The 27,918-nt window shown below is 36.3% G+C and overlaps 1 protein-coding gene across 2 annotated transcripts; it reads left to right on the top strand.

The window, feature by feature from the left end:
- Positions 1-5,550: 5,550 nt before the first annotated feature.
- ILA (putative protein kinase regulator ILITHYIA) lies at positions 5,551-27,466 on the top strand. Of its 2 annotated transcripts, none has more exons than XM_021978948.2 (59): positions 5,551-5,810; positions 6,557-6,933; positions 7,027-7,167; positions 7,292-7,673; positions 8,103-8,249; positions 8,457-8,641; positions 8,748-8,874; positions 9,006-9,079; positions 9,194-9,270; positions 9,371-9,407; positions 9,488-9,654; positions 9,990-10,173; positions 10,458-10,535; positions 11,470-11,589; positions 11,691-11,750; positions 11,937-12,056; positions 12,152-12,242; positions 12,346-12,509; positions 13,233-13,535; positions 13,625-13,741; positions 13,843-13,944; positions 14,028-14,177; positions 14,455-14,619; positions 14,705-14,881; positions 15,024-15,146; positions 15,308-15,388; positions 15,468-15,584; positions 15,948-16,120; positions 16,527-16,604; positions 16,725-16,872; positions 17,182-17,304; positions 17,395-17,451; positions 17,540-17,650; positions 17,738-17,929; positions 18,004-18,177; positions 19,002-19,112; positions 19,207-19,276; positions 19,389-19,467; positions 19,988-20,090; positions 20,172-20,342; positions 20,437-20,673; positions 20,995-21,101; positions 21,206-21,257; positions 21,340-21,446; positions 21,557-21,616; positions 21,714-21,828; positions 22,031-22,141; positions 22,233-22,370; positions 22,447-22,569; positions 22,701-22,772; positions 23,415-23,527; positions 24,124-24,282; positions 24,940-25,036; positions 25,115-25,297; positions 26,066-26,260; positions 26,344-26,523; positions 26,618-26,750; positions 26,872-26,950; positions 27,109-27,466. In XM_021978948.2, the coding sequence occupies exons 1-59, from the start codon at positions 5,696-5,698 to the stop codon at positions 27,143-27,145; spliced, it is 7,869 nt and encodes a 2,622-aa protein (XP_021834640.2). In that variant the 5' UTR covers positions 5,551-5,695; the 3' UTR covers positions 27,146-27,466. The 2 variants fall into 2 exon arrangements, with proteins under 2 accessions (XP_021834640.2, XP_021834638.2); XM_021978946.2 differs by having other exon boundaries at positions 5,552-5,810; positions 12,340-12,509.
- Positions 27,467-27,918: the final 452 nt, after the last annotated feature.

Below are 27,918 nucleotides of genomic sequence, written 5' to 3' on the forward strand. Positions count from 1 at the left end.
AAAAATACTTTTATTTATATTATACATTGAAGAGAGCAACTATATTGCTCGCGTATAACCTTTTTGTTTTTTTTTTCAAGTATCTGTTGGAATGAAATTAATGGGGGAGTATGGAGTTTTTGTATTGCCATTGTATATCCTTTTATTGATTGTGTATTGCTATTATATTGCCCCCGTATATCCAATTTTTTTAAGTCTGTGTTGGAATAAAATTATAGTGGGATTATGGAGTTTTTGTATTGCCATTATATAGCCCTTTATTGCTTAGGTATTGCTATTTTATTGCTCTCGTATAGCAATAAAGGGCTATACAATGGCAATACTCAAACTCCATACTCCCTCCCCCCTATAAAGTTATTCCAACACAGACTTGAAAAAAGGATATACGGGAGCAATACAGTAGCAATACACAAGCAATACAAGGCTATACAATGGCAATACACAAACTCCATACTCCCCTATAAATTTATTCCAACACAGACTTGAAAAAGGATATATGGGTGCAATACAATAGCAATACACAAGCAATAAAGGGCTATACAATGGCAATACGAAAACTCCATAATCCCACTATAATTTTATTCCAACACAGAATTGAAAAAATTGGATATACGGGGGCAATATAATAGCAATACACAAGCAATAAAGGGATATACAATGGCAATCCAAGAACTCCTTGCTCCCCCATTAATTTCATTCCAACACAGACTTAAAAAAAAAAAAGATTCTACGCGAGCAATACAGTTGCTCTCTTCAATGTATAATATAAATATAAGTATTTTCCAATTGCATACGCTTGCAAATATATAAAAACAACATATTCAAACAATAAAGGGCTACACATGTGCAATACATATTCAATACAATCTGTCATGGCATTTGCCAATTAAATCACTAATTTGGTTACATTTGTATTTTTTTCTTCTTTGCAAGGGGAAACAATAAAACCATGGAAACTAGAGATTGACAAATTTCCTTCTAACTTGACTTTCATAAATTGATGAATTAACAATGTTATCTCATTACATCTTAAGATATACATAAAAAAGTGGCAAAAAACAAAATCAACCATAAGGCTACCCTATCATCAACCTTGAGCTGAAAAACCTGCAAAACCAAAATCCATCAATCTCCACCAATCTTTAACATTTCTCATTCACAAGTAAAAAAGTGTTTCTTCAATTTCTTTTGGTCAGAATAAAAACCTAATTGAGTAATAAAATTCAATAAGCAAAAGAAAAACTTCAAAAGAACCTGTCCATGTGAAGATGTGAGGGGGATGACATTGGCAAATTGGCAAACTAACATGTTTATAGCAGGGAGGATAGGATTATTAATTTGAACAAACAAAAGAATTAACCGTAATAATACTATAACATATTAGTTTTTGTTTTTTTTATCTAACTATACAATTTCACTAATGTCTGCACAACTGAGAGATTATGTTCCAAACCAAAGGGGCATCAACAAGACTATATCTGATTGCTCTAAAAAAAAAAGAAAAAAAAAATTATATTGCAGACCAAAGGGGTAGCAACATGGATATATCTGATTGCTCCAAAAAAAAAAAAAATATGTTAAGGGTTCAAGTTTCAATCGATATTTGCGGAGTTGATTATCCTTCCCCATACCCAAATGGACAGCAACAAAGTAAAATGAAAACAAGCTGCAACATCCATCAACCTCTTATTGTTATTGTTTCCTAAACTAACATCTCTCTTACTCATCATCCAGCACATTTACATGTGGATAATGGTTAAAAAAAATTAGGGCAATGCCTGCCTTCAAGCACTTCAATAATTTCGTAGCATTTTTAGATCAAAACGTTATACATATAGATAGTAGCAAACAATTTCAAGTGGATAATGGTAACAAAATTTTGAAGCAAATATACCTCTTAACCAAAAAGCAACAGTTTTAGCTATTCATACCTCTTGACAGAATGTAGCCTCTTAAGCAAGTATTTCAAACTGAAACCTGAGGCAAAACATAAAATAAACTCTGTTAGACACCATAAAATTTCAAAAAATAGCAAAAATAGTACAGAACAATTAATTTTCCTAATCTTTGCCAATACCATGGCCTGCTGCTAACCAAATCCCTAAGAAGACCCATCAGTTTCTCATAATCCTTGAGACTCAAAATTAATCAATAACTTCTCCAAGAATATTACTTAACAAACATAATTTTCTAAAATTGCAGAAACTAGCAAAGAAAGAGGTGAGAGACTCAGAATTTATATAGATTTGGGCTTTGAAGATGAAGCCCAGAGATTGAGTGTGGATTGCGATTTTGGGGGGAGGGGTGGGTGATCGGTTCATAATTGTATATCATTTTGTACCCTTCTAGCTTATGATTTGGTTATGTTATTGAGTTAAACTTGTGCTTTTAATCCATTTTCTGTTTTGATAAGTCCATAATTTCATACACTTGCTTGCCTTCTTTACTTAGTGATTTTGCTTAGTTTCTCTTTATTTTGAGTCACTTACCTCTATTTGTGTGTTTTGTAGGTTAAGATAGCAAGAGATCACATTTGATGCAATCCATGCATGTTAAGGGCTGATTGGGATAAGAGCAAGAGCTTAAAGACAAAACCAAAGTTGGGCCACACTTCTTGTCAGTCCAGTTTCGTAAGTCACCTTGCAGGTCTCATTTCAGCAATCTGCACAACTCGGATGAGGAGACATTCTTCATAGAAGTTGTTCAATTGGGTGTCTAGTATAACATATCCAAAATTCAGCCCAATTGAACATATGTGGAGTCATTAGCCCGTCCAACACTGAACCATGCTCAGGAGGATTTGCAGCTGCCAGCTTTGAGCCTTGTCTCCTCCTTTAAGCCATGTGCCTCACCCATGCTGCAACTGACTTTGGATCCAACATAATGAGTGAAGTGGGGAGGCATTCCAGCTATGAAAGTCTAAAGGATCAAGTAGAGAAGCCTTCAAGCTTCAAATCACACCCCAAGGGGGGGAGCTCTCAAACACTTCTCTAGAGCTCCCTTCCCTTCTCTCCCTCAAATTCTCTTAGTTTCCTTTCAATTTGTCAATTGTTGTAACAAAATGAGTTTACTAAATTTTCCTTTAAGTTTTCTTAGTTCCACTTTACTTTTATTTGTAATGTACATTCTTTCTTAAGTATTCAAGTTTAATTAGTTTCCAAGTTTCAATTATGGTTTTTGTTCTTATTCATTATGCTTATAAGTTAATATGCTAGTTTGAATGATTGATCACCATTTAGGCTTGCATGTTAGCTATCTTGGTTTGAATTAAGAGTAGACACCATGCTTTAATTCGAATTGAACTATGAATAGGAAGAGTATGTATGGACATTCGACAACAGAGATTAGATACATGCTTGGTTGTTTAAATTGTTCTTCTATGCTTAATGGGTTCCTAATGCTTAATTTTAGGTTAGACAACAAATGATCAAATTAGGGAATTAGGAACACAATGTTATGACCAAACACCATGGCTTAATCATACTTTAGCTAGAATCAATCCGTTAATCTAATTGAACTTGGGAACTTATTTGCTTGAGTTATTTCCTTTGTTCTTGTTTTATTTATTTTCTTTTTTCATTTCTGTTTTGTGTAGGGGAAATGAATTTGATCATTCAATCACCAATCCTCGTGGGATCGACCTCGCACTTACATATGCTATACTATCAAACGGCTCGTGTACTTGCGAGTATCACAAGTTGAGGATGCAGCTGAATCCATTTTGATGCAGCTGAATCGACGCAACAGTGGGGTGGGTTTTACTGTCTCTGAGAGAAAACCAGATTATACAGAGAGGCTTTGAGTTGGAGGACTCACAATGTCGTGGAGATCGACGATGGAGGTCGCGGGTCACGACTGTGGCTTGTCTGTGGAGCTCGCGAGTCGGATGGCGACGTTGGCCTCTCTGTGGAGGTCAACGACGGAGGGCTTGAGTCGAAGGAAAACTAGAGACAGAAGATGTTTAGTGAGAGAGCAAAGACTTAGAAGAAAAAACAAGTGATAGAGGGGCGATACATTCTCAATTGAGAGTTTTAAGAGGGGCATTGGTGATTAGGTTTCAAAATGAGGATATTATTGAGAAAATTAGGTGCGCCGGGGGCAAAGCCGCCAATTTCCCATAAATAAATTTGTTAACAGAACAGCCGCACGGCTATACGCAATAAATAGAACTTTTAAACGTATAGCCGGACGGCTATACGCCTCAAATACAATATTTAAACAGTATCGCTGCCCGGCTATACTCTATAAATATATTTTTTTAAAATAGAATATCCTCCTGGCTATACTCTTTAAATACAATACATTAACAGTATAGCTAGACGGCTATACTCAATAAATAGAAATTTTAACATTACAGCCGGACGGCTATACTCTATAAATATTTGCTGCTATACGGCATAAATAGAAATGATAAACGTATAGCCGGCCGCTATATTATTGAAATACAATATATTAATAGTATAGCCGCACTGTTGTAGTATATAAATAGAAATTTTAACAGTACAGCCGTTTGGCTACACTCGTTAAATACAATATTATACAAGTATTGCCGCCGGCTGTACTTTATAAATAGAAATTATAACGGTATAGCCGCACGGCCATACGCTATAAATAGAAATTTTAACAGTATAGCCGGGCGACAATACCCTTTAAATGCAATATTTTAAAAGTATAGCCGGTGGCTATACGCTATAACTACCCTTTAAAGACAATATATTAACAGTATAGCCGCACGGCCATACTCCATAATTTGAAATAATAAAAGTATAGCCGATCGGCTATATGTAATTACTTTAATTATTATTTCTTTACTGAATAATTAGTATTTAAATATTTTAATTAATTTCATAAATTACTGAATATATTATAGTAATTAATTATTTTAAATTATTTTATGGACTTTTTAAAAAAACATTTTGTACAAAATTAGTTTGTTTAGTTTAATATTTGTAGTTAAGAAATATCTTAGCCTTATTTAATTAATTTAAATTGTAATTAGCTCTTAGTTATTATTTCTTTAGTGAATAATTAGTATTTAAATATTTAATTAATTTATAAATTAGTTAATAAATAGTAATGAATTATATTTATATATCTTCAATAATTTTGTGGACTTTAAATTATTTTAAAAGTAGTTTAAATTATTTAAAAATCTTAAGAAATTATTTTAGTATTTCAAAAATGAATTTTACCATCCAAACCCGAAATTGAAGTCTCAAACCAAACACCCTAACTTTCGAAATTCTCCAAACTTGTACCAAAATCATTCGCAATCCTCAAACCCTAACCCTCAACCTATTATAGGACCCAAAACTTTGCAGGGGCAGGTCTATCTCGACAAACTTTCGCTTGCCAAAATTTCCAAGTAGCATTTTCCATCTCCAATTTTGTGTTAAGAATGCTTCGCCGCAAACGGAGGTGGGCTTCTAAACAAAGCAGTGGCCTATTTCCTTTCATATTTCTTTGTTGCTCCTCGCATGGCCGTTATTTTCTTCAAAAGCCCAAAGAGCCCAAAGCCCATTATCTTCTACCTCATGCTAACTCACTCCAAGCGTCGACTCTGACAAGCAGCGAGAAAATATAAGCAACTGAAGCAAACTTTCACTCTCACCGGCTCCTAAAACCCTAACCAACTGAAGCAAACTTTCTTCATTCACAACCGGATCCTTCATTCGGATCTATCCGCCCGTTTCCAATGGTGACTCCAACAGAGTCTCTCCTCACCATCGCCGGGTCAGTCTCCACCCCATCGACCAGGAAACGGGTTCGCATCTTCCGCGACGAAATTTCTTCCATTCTCAACAACTCAGGTTAGTCGTGAGCTTAGTTCTCGGTTCAAATTTGACTTTAATTCCATTTTCATTTCTGAATAAATTACCAAATTGAATTTTCTGTTTATCTACATTCGTACGTGCCAGCATGCATACCCAAGTTTCAAGAAATGTCAATGTATTGTGTGCGCACATAATGCAAAAAGATAACATGAACATATTACATATTGAATTTAGTGAGTTGAAATTTGAAGCAATTTTTTTTTGCTGAACTGTTAAAGGTGATGTAATATTCTTTAATTATTAGTACAAAGAGTAAGTTCATTGATTTTACCTTTCTGGTTCTATAAATTGTTTCTTAATGAAATTTACAGTTTCGCTGCACATGTCTCTTTGCTTCATAGTATTTTCTGAGGAACAGATGTGTCAAACTAACAGAGCTGATGAATTTTTTAGAGCAATAAGGACGGAATCATGCATTATCTGATTATTTTGTTATAAATAATGAAGAGGAAGGATTACGTATTACTCTTGCTTCCCGGAAACGCTATATGGAACTAATACTTTTTATGTCAATTATATCTTTGAGAAACACAAAGTTTCGTTTGCTTTTTGTGTGAATATTTATGCACTTAACATTTAAAACTACTGGGCCTTAGATAATTCGATACCATGATTAGATTGAGCTTACTGAGTTTATTACATAATATTTTTCAGTTTTGATAGTTGCTGATCATCTGCACATGCTCTTGTTCTTAAATTACTTGTCATTTTGAATTCTGCAGAAATGGGTACAGAGCCTGCATTGCTGTTGGTAGATATAATATTTAAAACATTGTACATTTATGATGATCGTGGGTCAAGGAAAGCTGTTGATGACATCATTACAAAAGGTTTACAAGAGGTTGCTTTCATGAAAAGTTTTGCAGCAGCCCTTGTGCAGGTCATGGAAAGACAAGTGAGGGTGCAATCACATGTTGGCTGCTACAGACTTCTCCAGTGGTCGTGTCTCCTTTTCAGTAAGAGTAATTTTGCTACAGTCTCGAAGAATGCATTGTGTAAAGTTGCCACAGTGCAGGCATCATTAATTCATATTGTTATGCAAAGATCTTTCCGCGAGCGAAGGGCTTGCAAGAAGACATTTTGTCACTTATTTTCTCAGGTTTAGCCCGTCGAACCTTCTCTAATGAGTATCATTTGCATACCTTTACTTTACATTCTTATTTTCTGATAGCATTTCATATTTCCTTTCTAGTCACCGGACATTTACAAAATGTATATAGAGGAACTTAAAGATGCACGTATCCCATACAAAGATAGTCCTGAGTTAATATGGTTGTTGATGGAGTTCTCAAGTACCTCAAGCAAATTATCTTCTTTGTTTGAGCAATGCAAGGTGAGAGATTATTTGTTTCATGATCATGTATGAAAGGGGATATTTATTCTGTTATTTTTTTTTCAAATTGATTTCATGTAGTTTTATGTGCCAAAGTTTTTAACTGATCCTTTGCTTTTCACAGCCAACGTTTCTGGATATATATCTTAAGGCAATTTTAAATGCAAGGGAAAAGCCAGCAAAGGGTCTTAGTGAAGCTTTTCATCCACTTTTTAGATATATGTTACATGAAGATTTCCAAAACATTGTGCTTCCATCTGCTGTTAAAATGCTGAAACGTAACCCTGAGATTGTACTGGAATCTGTTGGGATTCTCTTGAATTCAGTCAACCTTGATTTAAGTAAGTATGCGATCGAAATTCTTTCAGTGGTATTGCCACAGGCTCGGCATGCAGATGAAGGCAGAAGGGTTGGGGCGCTGGCAATTATACGATGTTTGAGCCAAAAGTCTAGTAATCCGGATGCTTTAGAAGCAATGTTCAATGCTGCCAAATCTGTAATTGGAGGTTTGTTCTTGGTTATTTTATTATTTTCGGAGTTTTGAAAAGAATGGAATGGAAAGGAAATTAGTAATGAAGAGCAAATGGAATGAGAAAGGAAGGGAACAAAATCCTGTTTTAATGATTTTATCATTGTATCCCTATTAGTTTCTTCTTTTTCTTCTGTAGGTGTATGGGTAAGGAATGAATTTTATTAAATTTACTAAAAGTTTCTTCCCCTTTCATCGTTCCTCTCTCTCTCTCTCTCTCTCTCTCATTCAATTTATTTTAACATCCAAATAAGGGAAGCCCAGTCCTCCCTTTTAAGTGGTTCCCAATATTCTTCATTCTGGTTTTCTGCAGCCTGCAGGATGATGCATTTTCAGAGTCTTTAGTCAAGGTTGTTTTTAAAGTCTGGTTTTGGTAGTTTTAAACTCAAGGTTTCAATTTGAACAGGGTCAGAGGGAAGACTTACATTTCCTTACCAGAGAATTGGCATGATCAATGCACTGCAAGAAATGTGTAATGCTCCAGATGGGAAACATCTCAACAGCCTGTCACAAACCTTATGCAGTTTCCTTTTATCGTGTTACAAGGATGAGGGTAACATGTGAACTTGTGGTCTTATATATTTGTCTTTTTACATTATTTTATTGAACACTTTCTCCTATTTTTGTATGAGTACTCAAATCTGTTCATTTTATCCTTGTGGATTTAAATTTTTGCTTAGCTTTGTGATGGAGTATTTCAATTTTTTTTAATGTTTCTTCCATGTTTATTTATATTTCTATCTGATGTTCTAATTTCCAGGAAATGAGGAGGTGAAGCTGGCAATTTTGTCCGCTCTGGGTTTGTGGGCAGCAAGATCTGCTGATGCCATTCAATCAGATGTAGTTTTGTTTTTCTCATCTGGTCTTAAGGAGAAGGAAGCTCTAAGAAGAGGTCATCTTCGTTGTCTACGAGCCATATGCAAAAATACAGATGCTGTTTTCCGGGTTAGCTGGTTGATTAAATTTTATTTGGCTGTGGTTTGGTTCACTTGTTCTTGACCAGGCTACTTCTTTCATCTCTTTGGTGATATGTGAATTTTTTTAACTTCAGATATCATCATTACTGGAACCTCTCATCCAACTTGTCAAAACTGGTTTTACGAAAGCAGCTCAGCGTTTGGATGGTATATATGCCTTGCTATTAGTTGTGAAGATTGCAGCTGTTGACATCAAAGCAGGTATGGCTATTATTTTGACATTTTATTTATCATATAGTGTTTTTACTACTAATTTAAAATTTTGTTGTTGTTTATTTCAACGTAATGCCTCTTTCATCCCTTTTCCCGTATTTCTTTCTGTTTACTCTCAGAGGAGACTGTTGTGAAGGACAAGATCTGGTCTTTGATATCTCAAAATGAGCCTTCACTTGTACCAATATCCATGGTAGTTATTCAAGGGCTCGCTGGTTTTTAGAATATATATATATATATATATATATATTTAAATAAAAACTGTTATCTATGTATTCCCTGACAAAAGATATGTATTGCACTACAGGCTTCAAAATTGTTGACTGAAGATTGCATGGCATGTGTTGATCTTCTTGAAGTGATGCTGGTGGAACATCTGCAGAGGTTATTATTCATTCACATTGCAAAATATGACTATCAATAGTTTCCTATGTTGAGAATTTGTTATGGTCTTTATTTGACACTTTTTCTGTTAAACTTTCAGGGTACTGGACTCCTTTTCACTCAGATTACTGTCACAGGTAAAAATTCAAGAAGTGCTACTTTGTTTTCTTAGGAAAGAATTTTGTTTTGTTAGTAACTAGTTATCAGTATGTTGCAGTTGATTATCTTTTTCATATGCCACCCATGTTGGGAAGTTCGAAGAATGACTTATGACGCTACAAGAAGGATAGTTCCTGCTGCTCCACAATTAACTGAATATCTTTTAGTTGAATTCACGAATTTCATGTCTGTAGTCGCAGAGAAACTTCGTATTTCAAATTCAAGGTATGTCTCATTTTTTCTAGACACCACTTTCCCTTTTAATTTCTCCCCATTGAGGTTCTTGGACCTTGAGCATTCTTTTAAGTAAAAAGACACATGCACCTGCATTTGAAGGGAAGGGTCAATTTGTTCTTCTTAAGTTTCTTTAGTTTTAGGTAATGTTGATAGTTGCCCCATTCAGTTGTGTATGCATCTAACTAATAACATTATGAAATATAAATGCTTGTGGTGGTTTAAGTATATTGGTTTGTACATATAAAGTACCCACCCATATCTGCATATAGTTTCTCACATCCTCTCTGATCTGGTGGCCGGGATTTAATTTTTTGTTTATATAGTGAAACAGATAATTCATTGGACACTCAAGTTCCATTCCTTCCATCAGTTGAGGTTTCAGTAAAGGCTTTAGTTGTGATATCATCAGCAGCTCTACCTGCAGCTCCAAGGGCATCAATGCGAGTTTTATTCTGTGCACATCATCCGTACATTGTTGGAACTGCAAAGAGAGATGCAGTTTGGAGGGTAAATCTTTTTCTTCCATGCCAGCCTCATAATCTTTTACACACATATGGTAACTGCGTCCGTATAAGTTAAGTGAGGAGTTGGGTAAGCTTCCTAAGGGTCTTGCCTTTTTTTTTTTTGACGACAAGTCATGACAATTATGCTTGCTCTCCATCTTTTACAGGGGAAAGATGTCTGTTCATATAGAGTTGTGTGCCTTCATATGTGCTAATTTTAAGCTGTTGTGGCACAATCAAATCACAATAGCATTTTTATCTTATTGGATTGGTTCCTTTTGTTTTCAGAGGGTGCAAAAATGTTTGCATACATGCGGTTTTGACGTCATCAGCAACATTTTGGCTGATGTGGAGAATTTGTGCAAGGTAAACCAACTAGTTCTTCTGGAGTTTTTTTGTTCATTTTCATGGATGGGTTTAATCATCTTTCGTTACGAATCATAAAATAAGATCAATTTGCTGCTTGAATACATCCTGCCTCAGCATCTGTAATTGATGGTTTGATACAATGTGAAAAAGGTACCTAGGGAAGGTGAAAATGAAGTTCAGCTTTAGTGTTTGGTGATCTACTTCTTTATATGCTTGATAAAAACACCGTACAAACTGCATTAAGCTTATATGCTTTACAAAGATATAAGCTACAGATGCATGAACTTAAACTATTTGCTAAAATATTATGTGTTTTGTTGGTACATGGTAATACCATCCGTATAGAGGCGTAGAGAGATCAGTAGACTGCTAAAGAAGTATTTTTATCTTTAAAAGGATTGATGCGAGGTTGCCAACCATTATAACAGTCTTAGGAACCGTATCTTTTTTTGTTAAATTGAAACCCATATGTTTATATCTGAACCCAAAATGTTTTTTAAATTGCAATTGTCAGTTAAGAGGAACTAGTTTGGGATTTTGACATGGTCCTGATGGAAACCAAGCCCGTAAAATTGTCTTACAGAGAGATATTTAGGTCCAGCAAGTGATCCATTACCTGCCTTCCTTTACTCCCAAAGGTCGGATTCTTCCTTTCGGACCAAGCTACTCAACCCCAATAGTCACATACTGCACCTATACAAGCTAGGAATAGGTTAGTTTAGGTTGTGTTTGCTTAAATAGGACTATCATCCCTCAATTTGGTGAAGTCTGATTTGTAGAATTTCCTGTGTTAGACTTTTCTTCAATATAGATTAGTTTTGTCTAGGTAACCGAGTAAGTTTAGATAGGTATTCTATTAATTCAAGGCATCTTGAAGTAGTGTTTTTGCATTGAATTTTGTGACTAAACCCTTAGTGGTTATCATGTGCAGACCCTACTTGGACCAATGTGGTTGTCCAGCTCTAATTCATTTGAACAGCAAGCAGCAATTTCCTCCTTATCCACTTTGATGTCCATTGCACCTGGAGAAACCTATGCGGAGTTTGAAAAGGTCATTTGCTTATGTATATCTCAGTTTTGATGGATGTTTATTTATTTAGGCCGCTGAGATCACATTAATGAATGCTTACTGGAACTCATTCTCTGTGGCAGCACTTGAAAAGTCTTCCATACCGTTATTCACATGATACACTTTCAGAAAATGATGTTCAGGTAAGTTCTTCGGGGTTTAGGATATATTAGTTTTGTAATTTGTTTAGGATCTATGGAGATTTAAATTTTCCTGATAACTGTGCTCCATTTACGTTTTGTAATTTGTTTAGGATATATTAGTTTACTAAATGTTTTCCTTTTGTTCTGTAACTTGTTTCAAAAAAATTTCCACTTATGTTGTTTCAGATTTTTCATACTCCTGAAGGCTTGCTTTCCAGTGAGCAAGGTGTCTACATTGCAGAGTCTGTTGCTGCTAAGAACATGAAACAAGCGAAGGGCCGTTTTCGGATGTATGAGGATGCCACGGTACCAATCAGTTTCTCTTTTATTCATTTTGGACCAATTGTTTTAGAAACTTATTCTTCAATTATTTTGGCTGTTGCATTTGTTTTTGTTCCCAGGACCATGGTGGTTCTAATCATTCTGCAAAAGTAGAGCCAGCCAACGGTTCTACAGGTAAAAGGGAAACTGGGAAGTCTGCAAAGAAACCTGGTGCGTTATTGTTGCATCTGTTTTTCCACTGGAAATTTATTTTTGTTTTTAACTTTATGAATTTATTAGTAGCATTACAATAATTTTGATTGGCTAGATAAAGGAAGGACTGCAAAAGAGGAGGCACGTGAGTTACAACTTAGGGAGGAGTCATCCATACGTGAGAAGGTCCAAGAAATACAGAAAAATCTATCTTCCATACTTAAAGCACTTGGGGAAATGGCCATTGCTAATCCTATTTTCGCACACAGTCAGCTTCCTTCCCTGGTATGTTCTAGGAGCCTGAACTTGTGGAATGTTTGTTATTTGTCTTTAACTAGTTGATTAAGATATATGTTCTGAATATCTTTTTGCCATTTTTGGATTGTTGTCTTTCTCCAGCTTGTTATCTCTTCCTTCCACTTTTTTTAGATGGATTTTGATTTTGCTTTTTTCAGAATATTTAAATTTACGTTTACTATCCAGAATGAAGACTTTTTACCGTATTTTTTCTTCCTATCAGGTTTCTTTGACGATGTTTGCTGTTAAATGTTCCCAAAGTAATTAGATGTGCATCACTATGAAACTTCTTTTTCCGTGACACATTCAAAAGCAAGTTTGCTTTGAGTGTTGTTACTTGTATTGCATATAATTTCTGCATGTGATAAAGAAGGGGATAAATTTTCTACCAAAATGAAAGTATTTTTCGTTATAGTCAGTCTTAGGGGGAAGTACTTCAGTTACCATATTTCATAGTATAGAATTGGGCTTGCTGATTTGCTGCCATCTCTGTGGTATATGATCTCCGGCTCTTCCTTGATGTTGACCGAACAAAAGAATTTAATAATGTTATTTTTGATGATTGACTTTCTGCTTTGCTGCTATTAATTCACTGCCTCTATCCCTTTATTTCATTGGCTTTTTGTTACGAACTTTGTTCAGACCAAATTTTCTTATAATGTGTAAGATCTGATGTAATGGCTTAATTGTTAACCTTTCATCTAATATCAGGTTAACTATGTTGATCCATTGCTAAGGTCACCAATAGTCAGTGATGTGGCATTTGAAACTGTGGTGAAACTTGCTAGATGCACTGCTCCACCTCTCTGCAATTGGGCCCTTGACATTGCTACAGCTTTGCGCTTAGTTGTGACTGAAGAAGTTCGTCTTGTGGGTGATATGATTCCATCAGTTGGTGAAGCGGAAGCCAATGAAAAACCGTATTTGAGTCTATTTGAGCGAATAATTAATGGCCTTTCTGTATCTTGTAAATCCGGACCGCTTCCTGTAGATTCTTTTACCTTCGTCTTCCCTGTAAGTTCACCTGCTTTCCTGTATTACGGATTCAGCTGAATGGTGCTTCTCTTAGACTGATCTTTTCTTTTATATGGTTATGTTATCAGATAATGGAGCGAATTCTGTTATGCTCTAAGAAGACAGGACTTCACGATGCTGTGCTTCGGATTCTTTATTTGCACATGGACCCCCTATTACCCCTTCCGAGGCTTCGAATGATTTCAGTTACTGGATTTTCCTTGGGCACAAATTCACATGAATTTTCCACTAATTTTAATTTATTGTTATTTGTTGCCTTTCATTTATTTACTTTGGCTTTTCTCAGGTTCTTTATCATGTTCTTGGTGTTGTTCCTGCTTATCAAGCGTCTGTTGGACCTGCGTTGAATGAGTTGTGTTTGGGTCTGCGACCAGATGAAGTGGCGCCAGTATGCTATTTCTATTTCTAGTTCAATTGTTTCATTGATGTGCTTTCATAGTACTCATCCTTCATGAATATGTCTTTCTTCAGGCTCTATATGGGGTTTATGCGAAAGATGTTCATGTTAGAATGGCCTGCCTAAGTGCTGTCAAATGTATTCCTGCTGTTGCCAGTCGTTCTCTTCCTCAGAACGTTGAGGTCGCTACAAGCATTTGGGTTGCTTTACATGACCCTGAAAAGGTTTGGTGCACCAATTATTTTTGTAGAGTGTATCCATCTTTGACCGATGGATAAGGTCCCATCTGATGGCTGAAGTTTTGCGTGCAAATGCGTGGCTAAATGATATAGCCTTGGAATGGGACCTTAATTTTGACCTTTGAAATGCCTTTGTTGCGTGAATTTTGGAGATTTAGCTGTAGTTTAGTTTACAGTTGCAAAATTTTCTCCATCCTCCTTGGCCTCATTTTTCTTATATAGATAGCTCATTTACTTTGTTTTCTTTGTGCTTTTGCTTCAGTCAGTTGCAGAAGCCGCAGAGGATTTATGGGATCGCTATGGGTATGACTTTGGGACTGACTATTCAGGCCTTTCCAAAGCACTTTCCCATATCAATTATAATGTCCGTTTTGCTGCTGCGGAGGCATTAGCTGCTGCTTTGGATGAATGTCCAGATACTATACAGGTTTGTCTGATTTTGATCCGTCAACTTACATTGACTTGCAGTTTCGTTATACCCATCTCAAAAGCGTATTGTTATTATTATTCAGGAATCTCTTTCTACTTTATTTTCTCTGTATATCCGTGATGCTGGTTTGACTGAGGACAATGTTGATGCTGGTTGGCTGGGCCGACAAGGTGTAGCGTTGGCATTACATTCTTCTGCTGATGTACTCAGAACGAAAGACCTTCCTGTTGTTATGACATTTCTGATTTCAAGAGCACTGGTAAAGTTTACATCGTTGTTCTTTCCAAAGCATGAGCTATGCATTAAATTGGAAAGAGATATTCTTTTCTTCAGTTTCATCCTTGTCAGAAAAGGAGTAGTAGTTGATTTTAACCACTTTGTGAATGCTGCTCAATATGCAGGCCGATCCTAATGCTGATGTTAGGGGAAGAATGATTACTGCTGGTATTATGATTATTGATAAGCATGGCAGGGATAACGTTTCCTTGCTATTTCCCATCTTTGAGAACTACTTAAACAAAAAGGTTATTCTCCTTTTCTAAATAGAGATGGTGTTGGCAGAACTTTTGGAGCTTTGATTTCGTTTCGTGTCTGTTTTGGTGATAAGTGCTGGAACTGTTGTTTCCATGCCAAGCTATTGTAGGAACTTCATAATTTATCTAACATAACTTGTGAATTTTCGTAGGCATCGGATGAAGAGAAATATGATTTGGTTCGTGAGGGAGTTGTGATTTTCACCGGAGCATTGGCAAAACACTTGGCAAAGGTGCTGTATTTACTGTTTCTTTCTTTCTTTCTTTTCCCCTCTGGAATTTAGTTTAGCTTATATCTGTACTCTGGAACAGGATGATCCAAAAGTTCATACTGTTGTAGAGAAGTTGTTGGATGTGTTAAACACTCCATCAGAAGCTGTTCAACGGGCGGTTTCAGCATGCCTATCTCCATTAATGCAATCAAAGCAAGTATGAATTAAAGTCTTAACACTTTCCCTTGTTTGCTTTTATTTCAGTAATTGTTTATGCAAGCCTTGGACGCATTTGAATACAGAGACAATTATGTAGATAAGTATATTGTTATTAGACTAAATGCCCATGGAACTGCATTTCTTGCCCATGCTTTTTTGTGTTGTCAAGCAGTCCATGAAAATACTATTAAAAAAAGGGACCCTGTTAAGTAAAACCGGATTTACCTTTAAGGGAGAGTAGTTATCCTGTTAAATCAAGTTTGTTTTCCCATCCAGAAATTGATTTATGACATTGTTTATGTTGATAGATACTGTATTGACGTTAAGATGAAAGCTAATTTTATTCTTTTTCCTGTACAAGGATGATGGACCAGCTCTTGTCTCAAGGCTTTTGGATAAACTGATGATGAGTGACAAATATGGGGAACGTCGAGGAGCTGCGTTTGGGCTTGCTGGGGTGGTCAAGGGATTCGGTATTTCTTGCTTGAAGAAGTATGGGATTGTAACTCTACTACAAGAAGGTCTTGTAGATAGGTTGGTTTCTAACCCGGGTTTAAGAAGTTGACTGTTATTTATGTATATGTCGTAGAAACTTATGTTTTGTGATATTTAGATAGTGTTATTGCTAAACATAGTATTCCAAGAAATACAAGCGAATTTAATATCTTTATATAAAAAAAGAAGAAATATTGGTCAGGTACACTAATTAGTCATTGAATGAATGATACATATTCTGTGTTGGTGGTTTGGTCTGAATGGAATAACTTCAAATTTCAAGAGTAAAGATCGCGAGGTAGTAGACTGCAAGTGATAAGGCTCAATCCCTCTACACTTCTGTTTCTTCTTCATTTTATTGTTGTTTTCTTTATAAAAAATTATACATTTCCTTTGTGTAAATACTAGTCAAGCCTTTCATCTTTGTATATCGTTTGAATCACAGGAGTTCTGCAAAATGTCGTGAAGGAGCTTTACTTGGATTTGAGTGTCTCTGTGAATCACTTGGACGACTATTTGAACCGTAAGTGAACAGTTATGTACAAAGAAGTGATTGTCCATATGGGCTTTATTATTCTTCTGATCTCTCTCTATCTCTCTCTCTCTCTCTCTCTCTCTCTCCCCAATCATCTTTTTGATGCAGGTATGTAATTCAAATGTTGCCACTACTGTTGGTTTCGTTCTCTGATCAAGTTGTTGCAGTTCGTGAAGGTGCTGAGTGTGCAGCTCGTGCAATGATGTCTCAACTTAGTGCTCAAGGAGTTAAACTGGTCCTCCCATCTCTTTTAAAGGTATTTTATATCAGTCCCCCTCACCTGAGGGACAAAAATTAAGGGACTGTGAGCGCCACTTTCATGACATCCATTGGATTGTGCTGCTGTTACCTAGAGTGGCTGTGTAATGATGTTTACTGCTGTATTTTGCTGCTGATCTTGTTATTAGATGATGTCAGTAGGATGTGAAGTCATTGAACACCTTGTCCTCTGTTTTGTTGTACAATTTAATTTCTCTCAATATAATTTAATTTCTATATAATGTCCTCTGCTGCGTTTCTTTAATCATGGCCAGTTATTAAGTGTTGAATTACATTATTTTGATAGGGTCTTGAAGATAAAGCTTGGCGAACAAAGCAAAGTAGTGTCCAACTGCTTGGGGCTATGGCCTATTGTGCTCCTCAACAGCTGTCTCAGTGTCTCCCTAAGATTGTACCAAAACTGACCGAGGTTTGTCTTTATATGGACATGAGTATCTCTGGCACTTATAGAATATGCATAGTTTTGTGCTTTATTCTTTACCTTTTCTTGTTCTTGCAGGTTTTAACAGATACACATCCTAAAGTCCAGTCAGCTGGACAAACAGCACTTCAACAGGTTTTTAGATTGTGCAATGAAGTTACCTATGTTTCTCTTATAGTCATTGTTAATATTTTTTTTCTTTTTTGGTGGTACTCACTCTTAGGTTGGGAGTGTAATAAAGAATCCTGAAATAGCTTCCTTGGTCCCAACTCTTCTACTGGGTCTGACGGATCCAAATGACTATACAAAGTACTCTCTTGATATTCTCTTACAAGTAAGGATTTGCAAACTGAACTCTACTACTTTCTAATAAGTTTGTTTCCCTCTTTTATTGATTTGAATGCTCATGAATTCTTTGCAGACAACTTTTATTAATACAATTGATGCTCCTTCACTGGCACTGTTGGTGCCGATAGTTCATAGAGGGCTGCGGGAAAGGAGTGCAGAGACTAAAAAGAAAGCAGCCCAAATAGTTGGCAATATGTGTTCGTTAGTTACGGAACCTAAGGATATGATTCCGTATATTGGGTTGCTTCTCCCTGAAGTGAAAAAGGTACCCTTTTGTAAGAGTGGTAATTTGACTATTTTATTTAACTATTTTCTAATTATTTGTGCCCCCAAAACTAGGTTCTTGTGGATCCAATTCCAGAAGTTCGGTCAGTTGCAGCAAGGGCCCTTGGATCCCTTATACGGGGAATGGGCGAAGATCATTTCCCAGATCTTGTGCCATGGCTGTTTGATACACTTAAATCTGATAATAGTAATGTTGAGCGCTCTGGAGCTGCTCAAGGGTTGAGTGAGGTCAGTATTACTGTATAAAATAAAACATTATGGATCTATTCTATCTTAGTATGGTTAAACTTCTATTGTAGATTAAATTTATTTGTTAATTTCGAAAGAAAATGTAATTGCATGCACGAAAAGAAGGGGACAATGTCGACTGAAAATATGTAGATCAGAAATGTGCTTCCATTTGATTGTACCTTTTTGTACTTGGAAAATAAGTTGGCTCTTTTCCATTGCTTAATTCACAGTAAGTATTTTTTATCGCGCTTTCATTGATAATAGTAATGATAATATTTCAATAAATTATGCTGTGATAGTTGATGTGTAGAATTATTTGTCTTTTTTAAAGGTGATTGAATTGATATGTGATGAATTATAATGTGATAACCTTCTTCGATCAAATATTTTATCCACAGGATGCTTTTCTGATGGCATGATGTAATTATTTTCTACCCCTTTTACTTTATAAGTATTTAGCGGAAATATCCTTATTGAAATTATAATGTGATAACTTTTCTGATGGCATGATTTAAGTATTTAGCAGAAATATCCTTATTGAAATTGATATCAAAGAAATAGGTCAAGGAAAGAGTATTCTTGTACTTTATAGGATGGAAAACATGTTATCCACAATGCCAATGTGATAGGCATTTGACAGTGATGCTTCTTTATGCAGACATGTATTTAGTTTAACCTTGTACCTGTTATACTTATTCCTTTAGTATTTCAGGATAAGTGTTTCCTTTCTGCACGGACTACTGCTGTTATGGAATCTGTGGATGTCTTTATTTTTCTTAATATTGCCTTGGTTTGCTAAGAGACAATTGTTGCCAATCCAGGTGTTAGCTGCACTCGGGACTCAGTACTTTGAGCATGTACTTCCTGATGTTATCCGGAACTGTTCTCACCAAAAAGCGTCTGTCCGTGACGGATATTTGACATTATTTAAGGTGAGGACAGTGTTAAAATCAAGTTAACCACCACTGCAAGTATTTTATCTCCGGCTCTGTTAATGGTTGCCTTTGTTTGGGAATTGATTTGTAGTATCTACCGAGGTCATTGGGAGTCCAATTCCAGAATTATCTACAGCAGGTGCTGCCTTCTATTTTAGATGGTAAGTAAAGATCCTTCTCTGGAGTTTGGTTGGCTGTAAAATTATATGGTATCATGTTACTACAGTACTTTGGTGCTCCATTTAAACTTAATGCGCGCTTTTATTCTTACAGGTCTTGCTGATGAAAATGAGTCTGTACGTGAGGCAGCACTAGGTGCAGGGCATGTCCTGGTTGAGCATTATGCGACAACGTAAGCACTTTTCAATCAGTGTGATAACTCTCTAGTTGAATTTGTTGTGTCGTGGATTTTGGTTCTAGTCTAGAGAATTTATTGCATAACAATTTTATTTTGGTCCGTTGGAGGCCCATTGGACCTATGTGCTATAAGACTTGGATGGTAGCCCTCGATCATGCCATAAACCCCTAATCCTGGTGAAGGTGGGATTCAATCTGTGGTCCTTGGACAATCAATTAAAGCTACTCCGCATCTTAATAACCTCAAGACAACCAAAAATCGACTTTTGTTAGGAAATACCAATTTGTTCTCATTAATTCTCTGAAATGTTTTGCAACTTGGAATATCTTGGCGTTTTGGGAATTATTGGATTATGAGTGATCATTCATATTGTTCATTCTGGGGCTGCCCTACTCATATATGAGTGGGAAGCCTTTCATAAGTTGCGATGTTTGCCAAGCATCTATAATGTTGCCCTAATGGTTTTCATCTGATGGGTTCCATTTTATTTTTGCTGTTTTTATTTTATTTTCAGGTCTTTACCTTTGCTCCTTCCTGCTGTTGAGGATGGTATCTTTAACGATAGTTGGCGGATTCGACAAAGCTCTGTGGAGTTATTGGGTGATCTCTTATTTAAGGTATTTCATCTCAACCTCTTCCTGTTTCCTTCTCTTGGAGTTTCTAAGTCTTGGTTTCTGAGATAATCTGTATTAATCCAGGTTGCTGGGACTTCTGGAAAAGCTTTACTTGAGGGTGGCAGTGATGATGAAGGTGCTAGTACTGAGGCACACGGGCGGGCTATCATTGAGGTTCTGGGAAGGGAAAAGCGTGATGAAGTTCTTGCTGCGTTATATATGGTTCGAACTGATGTCAGCTTATCTGTTCGTCAGGTAGTGAAGTACTTTGTTTGGCACAAATTCAATCTTTTGTTTTATTTGAGGGACATATCTAACTTGTAATCAAAATTCACCGTCCTTTTTTCAGGCTGCGTTGCATGTATGGAAAACTATTGTGGCAAATACTCCAAAGACTCTAAAGGAAATAATGCCAGTTTTAATGAATACTCTGATTGCCTCTCTTGCATCATCGTCCTCTGAAAGGCGGCAGGTTGCTGGACGATCACTGGGTGAGCTTGTTAGGAAACTTGGTGAAAGAGTGCTTCCTTTGATCATCCCAATTTTATCCCAAGGGCTGAAGGACTCTGACACCAGCAGAAGACAAGTGAGCACTCTGTTTATCTTTTGCTTGTTATAATGTTGCAACTGTAATGTGTCAGGTTAAGGCTCCACCTCATCTTCACTGAGTATTCTCTTACTATCATTTAGTCTTGTAGCTAAAAAGGGGTTTGTTTTGGAATGGTGCCTTTTTGTGGTGTTGTCTAAACACTTAAACTAGTGTATCATTTGGGTTGTTGCTCAACCAGTGCACTTGTTGTTGCAGTTTGAATACATTAGTTGAGTGCCTTATTATGACCTTGTTAAAAGGATTACCTGTTTGATAACTATGCTAGCTAACACATTTCTATGTTCTTACGATTCACAGGGTGTATGCATAGGTTTGAGTGAAGTAATGGCAAGTGCTGGTAAAAATCAGTTGTTGAGTTTCATGGATGAGCTCATCCCTACAATTCGAACTGCTCTTTCTGATAGGTTTTTGTCCTCTTTTATGATGTTTCTGATTTTACAAGTTTTTGTCTTGAGTTTTTTTTTCCTTTTTGCAAAATGTTACCATACTGTTTATGTGTCAACAACAGCATGCCCGAGGTTCGTGAGTCTGCTGGCTTAGCATTCAGCACTCTCTACAAGGTTCTGTTTCTAGGTTTTTTTAAATTTGAATATTCGTTTCTAAGATGGTCATATATGTTTTAATTATGAAGTCACAATGCAGAGTGCTGGACTGCAAGCAATCGATGAAATTGTTCCCACTCTTTTGCGTGCATTGGAGGATGATCAAACTTCTGATACTGCTCTTGATGGCCTCAAACAAATCTTAAGGTGAAATATCCACTTCAATTTAATGTCTCTCACTCCCTCTCTCTTACACCTTGTTTTGTGTATGCTTTTCTTTTTTTTGTTGAGCTAAGTTGCGGCATGTTCTATTTCAGTGTGAGGATTACTGCTGTTTTGCCCCACATCTTACCCAAGCTGGTCCACCTTCCACTTACGTATGTATTTCATTCTCAAAATTACTGTGTATTAAATGTCTTATAACAAAGTTCCTCTTGGGTGCTGCTTGTTTACTGAAATCGTTTATATATCCAGTGCGTTTAATGCACATGCTCTTGGAGCTGTAGCTGAGGTTGCTGGACCTGGCCTTAACTCTCATCTTGGTACCGTTATTCCTGCTCTACTTTCTGCAATGGGTGCTGATGAAAAGGTATGCTGTTGCAATTTGCAATCTTCTGGCGTATGTAAGAACATAACTTTTTCTGATTTTTGCCCCTACGGTTTCGGTTAGTAGGTTGTTGAACACGTCTTACTGGTTGTACACTATTATTTAATATGTGACACTGTCTGGCTGGATGTTGTTGAAATCTAATCAGGCTGAATTTGAAATATTGTTGCTTTGGAAATTTTAGGAAGTTCAAAATTTGGCCAGGGAGGCAGCTGAAACTGTGGTCTTAGTCATAGATGAGGAAGGTGTTGAATCTCTTATATCTGAACTTGTTAGAGCTGTCAGTGATAGTCAGGTATTAATCACTAACAAGGTATCATCCTGTTTATCTCCCTCCCTCCCTCCCTCCCTCGCTCTCTCACTCGATATTTTACTCATGGTTTCAGGCCTCAATTAGAAGAAGTTCTTCATATCTTATAGGCTATTTCTTCAAAAACAGTAAATTATATTTGGTTGATGAAGCTCCAAACATGATATCTACCTTGATTGTCTTGCTCAGTGACTCAGATTCAGCTACTGTGGCGGTATGTGCTACGAGTATTTCATGTTCTGTTATTGACTCCAAGTATGTAACATTGTCTGTTATCTTCTAATCAACAGATTTCTTGGGAAGCTTTGTCAAGGGTTGTAAGTTCTGTTCCCAAGGAGGTACTTCCTTCATATATTAAATTAGTACGAGATGCTGTCTCTACTTCCAGGGATAAGGAGCGCAGGAAGAAGAAGGTGGGCAAATAGTTTAGATTGTGAATCATAGCAGATTCTTTAGTTCAAAATAAGTTCCATATGTTGTCTATTCTAATGTTTTCCAGTGAATGGTCAATTAAATCCTAATAGTTATGTTTGTGACCTTTCAGGGAGGACCAATTCTCATACCTGGATTTTGTTTACCAAAAGCACTTCAACCATTGCTTCCAATATTTCTACAGGTATAGTAGCTCTTCTTTGCCTTGATCTTAAATGGAAATCAATAAGTCTTGTTGTATGTTCAATTTTTTTAGTTAACATGCAATATTACATGATTATAGCTAGCTAGTTGTGGTTTTAAAATGCACCCATTCCTTAACCTTATGATTCAATTGTAGAAAAAAAAATTCTTGGTACCGACTCATTCATGGGCCTTGGTCCTTTGTTGTTTCAGTAGTTGACGTACTTCTCGTCCATTGTGCTTTTAGTGTGCTCTATTATTCTAATAAAGTGGTGTTTCTTATCTATCCCAGACAAAAGTTTTACTACTCGAACTTGTAGAAGAAAATAATGGTTGAATATGATGTTCTCTTTATTTATTTTTATCCTTGTCATCCGGGGAAGATTTGTTTACTTGGATGACTTTTTGGATTGCTGGAAGTGCTTCCTTGTGGATTTCTATGGAATTTTGGGTTGACCCAGATACTTGGTTATGTGAAGTTTTAGTTGCATGTGATTTCTTTACATGCTTGCCTGTAGGGTAAGAATATTATTTTGTTACTTTTATGATAGGATAGATTTCTAGATGTTGATATGGTTCATTACTTTGTCCTCATTGCTCTTTGGGCATTAGATTTTAAACTGTACCTGTACTGCACCTTTAGGGCTTAATAAGTGGATCTGCTGAACTAAGAGAGCAAGCGGCACTGGGTCTTGGTGAACTGATTGAGGTGACTAGTGAACAGGCACTGAAAGAATTTGTCATCCCAATAACAGGGTACGTATGATTAAAGTATGGTAGAGGAATGTTCGCTAAATTTGAGATATCTAATTTTGACCTCATCAATGTCATTGTATAAAGTACTGCCCTTAGTTTTTTACTTGACACTTGGAATTGGATTGATGTCTTCATTAATGGAATGGTTTTGTTGCTTATGACTGAAAGTCACGTAGAGGCTTTAATAATCCCTGCTTTTCTTTACAATACTTTTTTTTTGGGTCTAATCATTGTGCTCCTCAGTGATGAAACGCATTGTATTTTTGCTCTGTACGAAAAAGTTGAGTCATACCAGATGAAATGGTCTGTGGGAGGCAAACTCTTGAAAATACTCATGTTCTTTATTGTATTACAAAATTCACAGTTTGCAGATTCAATTTCTGTCCAAAATAAAATGACTGTTAAGTTTTTGTTTGTTATCATTTGTTTTATCTATCTTTTCAGTACTTATATCATTGTTTGACTTTCATGACTCTAGGCCACTTTTGCACTGTAACTGAACTTTGTATATCCAACTTTCCCATAAGACCCCAGTTTCTCATGCTTGTGCGTTTTTTTTCAAAATCTGACTGGCTATTATTGGATTGCAACTGCAGGCCTCTTATCCGGATAATAGGTGATCGGTTCCCTTGGCAGGTGAAGAGTGCTATTTTATCTACTTTGGCAATCATGATAAGAAAGGGTGGGATGGCGTTGAAACCTTTTCTTCCTCAGCTTCAAACAACATTTGTAAAGTGTCTACAGGATAACACAAGGTTGGCTTAAAATACAATCATCTAGTAATGTTTTCCCCATGTAAGCTTTTTGGCTCACTGGTCCTCACATTTGGAATTATTATGTCCTTTAAAATGGTGCTATAATCATAACTATCCTCTTGGCACCTTTTTTACTGCCACATAAACATTATTCACCCTGTATATATATCTATAAACATAAATAAGAAAAAAAAATGAAGGGTAAAAAATGAAAGGAAAGTAATTTGGGGGAAGAGGTAACTGACGTGGGGTTTAAGAAAAAACAGTTTCCTATTTTCAAGGAAATGTGGGTGTTTTAGTTTTCTATTTTTTAAACGTATCCAATTTAAAAGATTATATTAATTTACTATATTATCCTCATATAATAATTTTTTTTACAATTTCATTAACTAAGGGCATTTTTGGTATTTTGAATGTTTCACCTTTAAGATCTTTACATATATAGATTTAAAATATGATTGGGTATGGTGCGTGCTGCAAATATGGTCCACATAGGTATCTCTTCTTATACGAATTAGTGCTTTCAGGTTGGGAGAAAGAATCAGATTTACATTTAATTGCTTCTTGTGTATTTTCTTATATTAGCATTAGTGGCGCACAAGTAGTCCAGCTTGTTTCCTCTATATATCCTGCTTATTAGATGCTTTTCAAGCGCAGAATTGTTCGTTCAAGTGCTGCCCTTGCACTTGGGAAGCTTAGTGCTCTCAGTACCCGGGTTGACCCTTTAGTTGGAGACCTCCTATCCAGTTTGCAGGTGATTGTTAGTTAGGATCTTTGATGCACTTAAATTTCAAATTTTGATTTTACAATTGTTCTTGATTTCACTGTTCAGGCTTCGGATAGTGGGGTTCGGGAGGCAAGTTTGTCTGCTTTAGAAGGTGTCCTGAAGCATGCTGGGAAGAGCTTGAGCAGTGCTGTTAGAACTCGTGTCTACTTGCACCTTAAGGATTTGATTTGTAATGATGATGACCAGGTTCGGATATCTGCTGCAAGCATTTTGGGTATCACATCCCAGGTATGTCATGGGTAATATAGGAACTTCTCCAATATCTATATCTTGCCATCTGTTGTTAATTTTGTGAATGAGCAATTAAGGTTTCTAGATGTATTTAGCTGTCGCTTAATCATGATGTTCAAGATTCTGTATTTTTGATATATGGTTGTAGACAATGTTCGTACTGTTGATATTGACTGGGCAACTAAAGTATGTATGCAGAGCACATATGAAGATTGGAGAAGATATCTGTAAAATTGGACGTAACAAAAAAAGAAATTTGGAGATTTCGTTTGGAAGTTTGATATTTGTTGGTTGATGCAATAATATATCTGTCGGGATACTAGAGTAATTAGTTGAGAGGAGTGGGATGCATGATTTTGTTGAATAAAAATAATGGACGAATGTGGCAAGTAAGAAACAGCTTAAATAATGATCAATATCAAAGGGATATAATTCGAGAAGGTTTTATGTAAGTGTCGAATTTGTCCGTTGCCAATCTTTTTATGATCTTTCATCGGCCATTGTGTTCTGCGAAAAAGATATGAAAGTAATAGAATACGGACGAGATGCACTAGAATTCTTTCATATCAGATATATGGAAACCAATTTCTATTTGCTTACATGCAAACTGCAATCAACAGCACCATCAAAATCATCATGAGATCCGTCACATTCATTTAAATTGATTCTATGAAACTCTTATTGTTCTCTGGCTTTCCAATATATTATTGGCTCCTTAGTGGTTTTCTTTTATTATTGACCAGACTTTTCTCTGATTATTTGCAGTACGTAGAAGATGATCAACTGTCTGAGCTGCTTCAGGAACTCTCAAATTTGCCGTTGTCTCTTAGCTGGTCTGCTAGGCATGGCTCCATACTCACAATTTCATCTATGCTCAGGCACAACCCATCCGTTATTTGTACGTCTCCAGAGTTTCCGTCTATTCTGGACCAGCTTAAAAGTGCCTTGACTGATGAGAAGGTATTTAGTCCTGATAGTAAGCATTCTTATATATATATTTTTTATTATGCTTTGCAAACTAGTGACACTCTTCCTTCAAACAGTTCCCTCTTCGTGAAACTTCAACCAAGGCATTTGGGAGACTTCTGATTCATAAGTTCCGAAGTGATCCATCTAATAGCTCAGTTCATTCTGATATTATATCGTCCTTAGTGTCAGCTTTGCACGATGATTCTAGTGAAGTTAGAAGAAAGGCATTATCTGCTATAAAAGCAGGTTCTAAGGTTTGTGCTTGGGGTTTTTGGAATTGCATGCCGAAAATATGGACTTCAACTGTGCAAATCATTAAGGATTTTATGCTTGGTGTTTGCATTACAGGAAAATTCCTCGGCTATTTTGGCTCATATGAATATTATTGGACCCGCACTTGCTGAATGCTTGAAAGATGGAAGCACTCCTGTGAGACTTGCAGCGGAAAGATGTGCTCTGCATGCTTTCCAATTGACAAAGGGTATTTTTTTCAAGCTCTCTTACAGTTTTACTGCAATAGTTCAAATGAAAATTTTCCAATGATTCAGTTGTCGAAGCGAAAAATGCAGCTGTTAACAGTTTTTCTGTTACATATTTTCCAGGTCCTGAAAATGTTCAAGCTGCACAAAAATTCATCACAGGCTTGGATGCTAGACGAATATCAAAGATCCCTGAAAACAGGTATATACGGTACAAGGATATATAATAGTACATATATATAAAAGAAAATACACTGGTTTTCCAAAATGTGCATTGTGGTTTTGATAATTTGTTTTTCTTTTTAAATATTTTGTAATTGCTGGTATTTTCAACTGCTTGTTGCTTCTGGGAATATGCAGTGATGATAGCGACAGTGAGGACTTGCCAAGTGGCTGAAAATGTATGTTGTTTGACGAGCCACGAATATCTCGTTTATCAAAAGTGGAGGTATAGAAAATCCATATGTTTGGGATGCCAGCATAAGGTTTTATGGCACATTTTTATCAAAGAATTGCGGATATACAAATCATAGAGGCCTCCATACCCAATTTTTCTCACCTGGGTATTATAAGTTGAATGTAATTGTTGATTGGATATCATATATATAATCAAAGGATCATGTATAGAACGAGAGCGCATGTTGGCTTTTCCCATTTTTGTAAGCTACATCAAATATTTCATATAATGTTTCATCTTATCACATGTTTTAGAGAGCTATTCCAAGTATAATATGCCATTAGCGTAGCTTTGGAATCCCACTTGTTTGATTATCCGAGTAAAAAAAGAAAATGATTTACTAATGTTTAAGGTTGAAATATCATGTCATTTCCTGGCCGCAAACTCAACCCCATACCAACTTCCGTGGCTCCACCTTCCCAAAACCCCACATACATTGGAATTTGAACATGTATGTATGTATATTTGTATGTATGTTTAATAATGACAGTTTTGAGGCCCCCGCTTTCGTTTATCTTCTCCAATCAACTTTGCACCTTGTTTGTTTGTTCGACACCAAGACGTATTTGGGTGACAAACCAAAGCCTCCTTTCGCTGTTCCACTTTATGGCTTTGCCTGTTGGGTATGGGTGGGTTGGTAGCTGAAGCCAAAAAGAAAAACAAAGCAAGTGCTTCGACAAAAAATAATAATAATAATAATAAAAAGTCTATTG

Source organism: Prunus avium, chromosome 6, assembly GCF_965620075.1.
Source record: "Prunus avium chromosome 6, drPruAviu1.hap1.1, whole genome shotgun sequence".
NCBI lineage: Eukaryota > Viridiplantae > Streptophyta > Magnoliopsida > Rosales > Rosaceae > Prunus > Prunus avium.